General features: G+C 40.3%; 1 protein-coding gene across 1 annotated transcript in view; it reads left to right on the top strand.

The window, feature by feature from the left end:
• The window catches only part of LOC107299250 (cadherin-related tumor suppressor-like), a 16,621-nt gene that overhangs the window by 7,187 nt on the left and 512 nt on the right, over positions 1–8,922 (top strand). Inside the window, 2 exon segments of the mRNA XM_029286747.1 lie at positions 6,936–8,919; position 8,922. The exon segment at position 8,922 is cut by the window's right edge and continues 512 nt beyond it. Of these exon segments, the coding sequence (XP_029142580.1) occupies positions 6,936–8,919; position 8,922 (1,985 nt within the window).

Raw genomic sequence — 8,922 nt, 5'->3', positions numbered from 1 at the left:
ATGTCATCTGCAAATTTGATGGGATCCCCTTCTATTCCCTCATCTAAGTCATTTATGAAGATATTGAAGAGTACTGGGCCTAAGACAAAACCTTTTGATATCCCACTGCTTAATTCCCTCCATGTAGATGTAGTACCATTAAGGACCACTTGCTGAGTATAGTTTGTCAGCCAGTTACAAATTCATCTGGTGGTGATGCTCTCTATCCCACCTTTTTGTAGCTTACTAAGGAGTAGGTTGTGGTCTGCTTTGTCAAATGCCTTGCTGAAATCTAAGTATACTGTGTTCACAGCATTTCACTGGTCTACTAATTTAGTCACTTGGTCAAAGAATGAAATAAAATTGTTTTGGCATGATCTGTTTTTAACAAACTCATGCTGGCTAGTAGTTATAACTTTATTTGTTTCTAGATGTTCACAGATCTGTTTTTGTTTATTTTTTTCAGTATCTTCCCAGGTATTGATTTTAGGCTGATTGGTTTGTAGTTTCCTGAGTCTGTTCCCCCCACTTTTTTTTTTTGAAGATGGGAACCACTTCAGCTCTTTTCCAATCCTCTGGTAGTTCCCCAGTGCGCTAAGATTTTTTAAAGATATGATACAATGGTTCTGTGATAACATCTGCCAATTCCTTTGTAATTCTGGGATGTAATCCATCAGGTCCTGATTATTTATATTCATCAAGGTCAGACAGGTATTCTCTTACCATTTTCTTGCTTATTTTAATTTTTATTTCAAGTCCATCTTTTACAGTTATGTTTTTGGTCTATAGTTTCTTTTTGTGTGAAGACCAATGCAAAGATGAGTTAAGCAGCTCTGCTTTCTCTCTACTGGCTGTTACTTCCTTGCTATCTTCTTTCTTTAGTGGACCGACGTGTTTCCTTGAGGTTATTCTTTTTTGTTTGTTATTTATATGTTGAAAGAAACTTTTTTTATTATCTTTGACTTTTGTTGCAAGTCTTTGTTCATTCTGAGCCTTTGCTTTCCTGACTTTATCTTTGCAGATTTGGGCTATCTGCTGATAGTCTGCCTTAATTATGTGTCCCTCTTTCCCTGTTATTAGTTGGAGATCTGGTGTTCCTCCACTTTTGATATCTACTGTTACATATTACAGCTGAGGTTTTGGACAAAAATGACAATCCTCCCCATTTTCTGCAGTTTACACTGCTTATTTAAACAATGGTGGGGGCTAGAGGGGGCTCCATATTTGCTGTGAAGGCGGATGAGTGGGACAGAATAACATCACTTCATCACAGTAATTCAGTTCTTTTCTGTACCTCCTCTCTGTTAATTCTGAGATAGGAACTATGGCATGCTATCTTTAGGTTATGAAAGAATGAAAGAAATTCAATTCCTGATCAAGCCACAGAATTCAGGATCTCCATCCCCTCAGCTCCAATGTGTCAGTACCTCTGTTCATCATGGATGAGAATGACAGAGTTCCAGAGATCGTATACCCCACCCCTTCCACTGGAGGCTGAACTGGGGTAGATTTGGGTCCTCAATCTTCTAATACAGGTTACCTGATCACTGAAGTAGCGGCAATAGATGTGGATTCTGATCAGAATGGTTAGCTCTCTTACCAGCTGGTGAAGGCAATGAACCAGAACTGTATTCTATTGAATTCTACACTAGAGAGATCAGGACAGCTCTTTTGTTTCTGCAGAAAGATACATAAGGTAATCCTTTGCTGAAGATATTAATTGAAGTAATAAGCATTTCCCAAAAATGCAGGTGAGGTATCTTAGTTAAATTTGGGTTACTTAGCATTGTGCGATACTATTATATTTGCTTTTATCTATGGCTATCAGTGATGGAAAAGGAATACAATTTGCTCCATATTTTGCATCAAAATTTCAGTATTGTTTTCTGTATATGAAGATACCTGTGTCACACATATAAAATTTCAGAGAAGAGCAACTAAGATGATCAAAGGCCTGGAGTCTAAAATATATAAAGAACGGCTGCAGGATCGGGTTTGGCTAGTCTAAAGAAATGAAGAAATAGGGGAAACATGATAGCAGTATTCCAGTATTTGAGGTGCCGCCATAAAGAAGAGGGGGGTCATGTTATTCACCAAAGCACCAGAGGGCAGGACAAGAAACAATGGTTGGAAACTGATCAAAGAGAGAAGCAACCTGGAATTAAGGAGAAAACTCCTAACAGTGAGGACAATTAACCAGTGTAATAGCTTGCCCCCAGAAATCGTGGGCGCTCCATCACTGGAGGTTTTTAAAAAGAGATTGGGCAGTCACTTGTTTGAGATGGTATAGGTTCTCCTGCTTGAGCAGGGGGTTGGACTAAAAGACCTCCAAGATCCCATCCAGCTCTATTCTATTCATCTTGCTAATGTTCTAAAGTGTCTGTAAAGGTAGTATGAGATTTGCAGATGCTACATGCCATCTAATATAAGGTTTGGTAGAGAACCCTGACTTCTCTCTTTCAACAAGAAAAATAAAATAAGCAAAGGGAATATAACCTGGATAGCCACTGAATGTGGAAATAAACTTTGTGAACAGAGATTCTTTCCCATCTATTAAAGAGAATAATGGATATTACCATTGATAAAAGTTGGGAGGAGGGAACAAAAAGAACATAATATAACTACAGTGTACAAGTCTTTTCAAAAGAATCCATTGATGAGCGTTCATTAATTTGGCTACAAAGAATGAAATCAACAAAGTTTGATCAAAATCAATCATGGTCTTTGTTGTGTCCTGAGCCTGCTGGATTGGTGAGCAGGCTCAGAAATGTTGCAAACAGTCCTGGGCAAACCAAAAGCTGCCCGGGACCAGACTGGTTGGTGCCAACCTTGTACGCTTGCGCAAGGCGCAAAAACAGCCAGTTCCTATTGGTTGACACTGTCCGGGTTTAGGGCTCTATAAAAGGCCTGCATGCCTTTTGCTGCTTGCTTGGTTGTAGGAGAAGATCAATAAAGAGACTACTTGTTCATCATGTGTCTTCGTCAATTGCCAGCGAACGGAATACATAAAACTGGCGACGAAGGTGGGATCCCTGCAAGCAAAAGAAACAAATAGGACTCACCGAGAAAGCCCTGAAGACAGGAAGACGGCGTCCTGCATTCGCGACTCAGCCTGCCAGTACAGCATCGCTGGAGGTGAGCTCGGCAAAAGGACCCTTTCCCAAAAATACTAGCTTGCAGAGGAGGCAATTAGCGAAGGCCATAAAAGTTTACGATGTCAAAAATTGGCCGCTTGACAGACTTTGATGTCTCCCACCCAGAGAGATGGAATTCATACGTAGCAAGGGTGGAGAACTACTTTAGAGTAAATCAAATCAGGGAAAACGGCCTGAAAGTGGCAACTCTTCTGTGTGCCTGTGGCCAGGAAGCATTTGACATTGCGGAAAATCTGGTGGCCCCTGAACTTCTGGAGTCAGTAACGTACGCTGACTTGAAGAAGATGCTGAAGGAACATTTCCAGCCTAAATTGTCTGGCATCGCTTGGAGGCACGCGTTCGAGCAGAGAGACCAGAGGCCGGGTGAATCTGCTGCGGACTTCATCGCTGCCTTAAGACAAGAAGCCAGGCCTTGTGAGTTCAAGGACCTGGAAGAGAGGCTGCGAGATTGTTTCGTGTGTGGCCTACGAAGTAGAGAATTGCAACAGAAGATCTTCGCGAAAGAAGAAGTATCGTTTCAAGATGCCTTAAGAGAGGTTGCAGCTGAGGAAGCAGCAGGCGGCACTGTGAAGGCTTTGTGGCTTGCCAGGAACCCTCCAGCTACTGTGACCGTCCATCAAGAGGATACTCGAGAAGATTCAGAAGCGGATCCTGAAGAGGAGGTGGACAGACTTCACCAGCCAGCAGAAAGAAGGCCGAAGGGGCGTCCAGACAAGGCCCCAGCACCTCTTCACAGCACAATACCACTGAAAAAGAAAAAGTCAAGAAGAAACTAGCATGGCTGCAAAAAGATCTCTCAGACAAACTGAAAGACAAAAAGGACAAGTACAAAAAATGGAAAGAGGGACACATAACTAAGGCTGATTATCAGCAGACAGCCAGAACATGCAAAGATGAAGTCAGGAAAGTAAAGGCTCAAAATGAACAAAGACTTGCAACAAAAATCAAGGATAAAAAAAACCACGTTTTTTTCAACATATTAATAACAGGAAAAAAGTTCAGGAAACTATAGGTCCACTAAAGAGAGAAGATGGCAAGAAAGTAACAAGCAATAGGGAGAAAGCAGAGCAGCTTAATTCATTCTTTGCATCAGTCTTCACACAGAAAGAAATTTTAGCCCAATGTACCAAAAAAAACTACTGTAAAAGACAAACTAGAAATAAAAATTAAAGTAAGCAAGAAAATGGTAAGAGAACACCTATCTGATCTTGACAAACATAAATCACTGGGACCTGACAAATTACAAACCAGAGTTCTAAAAGAGCTGGCAGATGTTATCTCAGAACCATTGCAACATATATTTCAAAAATCTTGGAGCACTGGGGAAGTACCTGATGATTGGAAAAGGGCTGATGTGGTTCCCATCTTCAAGAAAAAAAAAAAACAGACCCAGGAAACTACAGTCCAATCATTCTAACATCAATACCTGGGAAGATCCTGGAAAAGATAATCAAAAAACAGATCTGCGAATAACTGGAAGCAAACAAAGTTATAAATGATAGCCAGCACGGGTTTGTTAAAAACAGATCATGCCAAACCAATCTTATTTCATTCTTTGAGAAAGTGACCAAATTAGTAGACCAGTGAAACGCTGTGGACATTGCATACTTAGATTTCAGCAAGGCAATTGACAAAGTAGATCATAACCTACTTCTTGGTAAGCTAGAAAAATGTGGGATAGTCAACAACAACACCAGATGGATTTGTAGCTGGCTGACAAACCATACTCAATGAGTAGTTCTCAATGGCACTACATCCACATGGAGAGAAGTAAGCAATAGGGTACCACAAGGCTCTTTCTTAGGCCCAGTACTCTTCAATATATTCATCAATGACTTAGATGAGGGAATAGAAGGGGATCCCATCAAATTTGCAGATGACACTAAACTGGCAGAAATAGCCAACACCGCAGAAGACAAGCTCAGGATTCAAAAAGATCTAGACAAACTAGAACAATGGGCCTGTCCAACAAAATGTGGAGAAAAGCAAAGTTTTACATTTAAGCAGGAAAAATCAAAGATATAAGTACAGATTAGCTGAGACCTGGCTCAAAAACAGCAACTGTGAGAGAGACCTTGGAGTCCTAGTGGACAATCACTTGACTATGAGCCAGCAATGTGCAGCAGCAGCCAAAAAAGCTAATACAATCCTGGGTTGCATAAACAGAGGCACAGAATCAAGATCACGTGAAGTATTAGTACCGCTTTATAAAACCGTAGTAAGACCACACCTGGAATACTGCAACCAATTTTGGTCACCATACTACAAAAAAGATATTGAGACCTTGGAAAAAGTTCAGAGAAGAGCAACTAAGATGATCCAAGGCCTGGAGACTAAAACATATGAAGAACAGCTGTAGGACTTGAGTTTGGCTAGTCTAAAGAAAAGAAGAAATAGGGGTGACATGATAGCAGTATTCCAGTATTTGAGGTGCCGTCACAAAGAAGAGGGGATCAAATTATTCTCCAAAGCACCAGAGGGCAGGACAAGAAACAATGGCTGGAAACTGATCAAAGAGAGAAGCAACCTGGAATTAAGGAGAAAGCTCCTAACAGTGAGGACAATTAACCAGTGGAACATCTTGCCTTGAGAAATCGTGGGTCCTCCATCATTGGAGGTTTTTAAGAAGAGACTGGACAGTCACTTGTCTGAGATGGTATAGGTTCTCCTGCTTGAGCGGGGGGCTGGACAAGAAGATCTCCAAGGTTCTATTCTATTCTATTCTATTCTATTCTATTCTATTCTATTCTATTCTATTCTATTCTATTCTATTCTGGAAAAGCTTGTAAAGACACAGATTTTGTTTTATCACAGTATTTTGGAGAGAGATATTTTGGGTGCTGCTGCTTTTGGAATCAGCAATACATCCTCCAAAAGGGATACTGAATTCTAATCTTTAAAAAAGTATTTTTGTATTACATACATACATACGCACACACACGAATGCACACACATGCACATGCACTTATATTTACAGAGATCTGTAGCTATATAAAAATTGTTTAATCGAATATGAGATTCTAGAATTTTAAAAGACAAATGTAGAGTTTTGTAGCATCTTAGAGATTAATTAATTTATGTTTGCATAAGTGGTTGTGGATCAGGCTCACTGTCCATTCAGATCTTCCTTCGTTCCATCTGCAGCAGATTAATACAGCTACCCCCTTTACACCTTTAAAATAATATGTTTCAGCCTTCTCAGCAAGAGAAGCTAGAACCTTAACTTTCAAGACAACAGTGCTGACATGTTTTCACGAGCTTGATTGTATTAGATTTTGATAGGTCCTTTTAAAAAAGCACAAATTCACATAATCCAAATAAATGTCATTGTTAGAATTACATAATTCCATATAATTATGAATTCATAATTTCAAAGCAATAGAATAGAAGTTAAAATCATGATCAGTGGCTTACATGAAGACATGAATGTAGAAATAAAATCATACCTTAAAATTAAGATTTAAATATATTTTCAAAATACACGTATTTCTATGAGACAAACAATCACAGTGAAATAGCATTTCTATTTTAAATTGGATAGGAAACTATTCGATGCAATTTTCTGACTGATCCTCAGAGTGTCACTGTTGGACAATGTGGCTTGGGAAGAAAAGCTGGTGAGCCAATGATGTTTCCTTGATACTTTTCTCCCATAGTGTTGCACATAATGGGAAACAGCAGACCTCAGAAAAATACAAATCCAATATTTGAAGTCTAAACAATTTAAGGCAAGAAGGAGCTAATTTTTATTTAAATAGATTTCTTGCACTGTGAGGAAATTTCATCTGATCACTACTATAGTTGGGGTGTGAAGGCAGAAACTCTGCAGACAGCTGGATGGATAGAAAGAACAAAGACAATGGAAGGGCAGCCAGAAGGCAAGTATTGCTTCTCTTACTACTATCATGTTCCTGCTGCACTGCTTCAGAAGAAATTGGCTTTTCGATACCTGAAGAGATGACCAAGGGATCTGTAGTAGGGAATCTTATCAAAGATTTGGGACTGAGTATCCAAGAGCTGTCTAGGAGAAATTTGCATGCTGTCTCTGTAGATCAAATGCATTATTTCAGTATCAATGCCAAAAATGGAAACCTCTATGTGAATGACAGGATTGATAGGGAAGAACTATGTGACACATTTCTTCTTTGCCTTGTTAATATGGATGTAGTACTTGAAAACCCTCTGAATGTTTTCCATATATCAGTGACAATCCAAGATATTAATGATAATGCACCCAAATTCCTCAATGACAATATCATCTTGGAAACAAGTGAACAAACTTTGCCAGGTACAAGATTTCAGGTAGGGAAAGCAGAAGATCCAGATGTTGGCCTCAATTCTGTCCAAAATTACATACTGAGTCCAAATAAACATTTTGCACTGGAAGTTAGAGAGAGAAAAGATGGACTTAAATATGCAGAACTGGTGCTGCAGAAACCCCTCGATCGGGAAAGCGAACAGAGCCTTCATTTGATCCTTACAGCCCTGGATGGAGGTGAACCAAGGAAAACTGGAACTGCCCATATATGGATTAATGTTACTGATGCCAATGACAACCCACCCATTTTCACTCAAGATACATATACAGTTAATTTGAAAGAAAATGTTCCAGTTGGATCCCTTGTGCTTCAGGTGGAAGCCTCTGATAAAGATGATGGGACAAATGCCCAAATCACATATGATTTCAGCATCTTACCAGCAACTGCAAAGGACAAATTCAGCCTGGATTCTACTAAAGGAACTGTCATTCTTAGTGCCCTACTGGATTTTGAGGAAATAAAACAATATACAATGACAGTTGCAGCAAAAGATGGGGGCGGATTAATAGCATACTCCAATATTGAAATAAGTGTTCTAGATGAGAATGATAATCCCCCAGAGACAACTCTAACTTCCGTGTTCAGTCCAGTTCCTGAAGATTCACTTCCTGGAACTCTGATTGCTCTCATCAGTGTAAATGACAAGGATGCTGGTGATAATGGAGAGGTTACTTGTTACTTGCAAAGTAATTTGCCATTCAAGATTGTTCCATCATCTAAAAATTACTACAAGCTCATGACAGACAGACCTCTGGACAGAGAAAAAGCATCTCAGTATAATATTACAATCACAGCCACTGACAAGGGAACTCCTCCATTAAGCACAAACAAAACCATCTTGCTGCAGATCTCTGATATCAATGACAATGCCCCTGCTTTTGAGAAAGCGTCCTACAGCATCTACGTGCCAGAGAACAATCCTTCTGGTGCCTCCATCTTCCAGATTCAAGCCTTTGATCCGGATGTGGATCAAAACTCACACATCACATATTCAATCCTCACCAGCAACATTGAAGAACTTCCCATCTCCTCCTATATCTCCATTCATTCTGAGACCGGCACCATCTACGCCCAGCGATCCTTTGACTATGAGCAGTTCAGGGAATTCCAGCTGCAGGTGAAGGCCCAAGATGGCGGGAGTCCCTCTCTCAGCAGCAATGTGACAGTCAGGGTGTTTATCCTAGATCGGAATGATAACAGCCCTCAAATCCTGTCCCCTTCACCAGACTCCAAGGACTCTGCCTTCTTTGAGATGGTCCCTCGTTCAGCTGAGGCAGATTATCTGGTAACAAAAGTGGTGGCCGTGGATGCTGATTCCGGACACAACGCCTGGCTCTCCTACCAGCTGATTCAAGCCACAGAACCAGCCCTCTTCACTGTTGGCTCCCATACGGGTGAGATCAGGACAGCAAGAACCTTTATGGAGAGAGATGCCGTGAAACAGAGACTGGTCCTTCTGGTGAAGGATA

The sequence above is a fragment of the Protobothrops mucrosquamatus genome, unplaced genomic scaffold, assembly GCF_001527695.2.
Source record: "Protobothrops mucrosquamatus isolate PMUCROS unplaced genomic scaffold, P.Mucros_1.0 scaffold_226, whole genome shotgun sequence".
Taxonomy (NCBI): Eukaryota; Metazoa; Chordata; class Lepidosauria; order Squamata; family Viperidae; genus Protobothrops; species Protobothrops mucrosquamatus.
The sequence above is the reverse complement of the archived record's forward strand: the minus strand, read 5'-3'. Positions and strand labels throughout refer to the sequence as shown.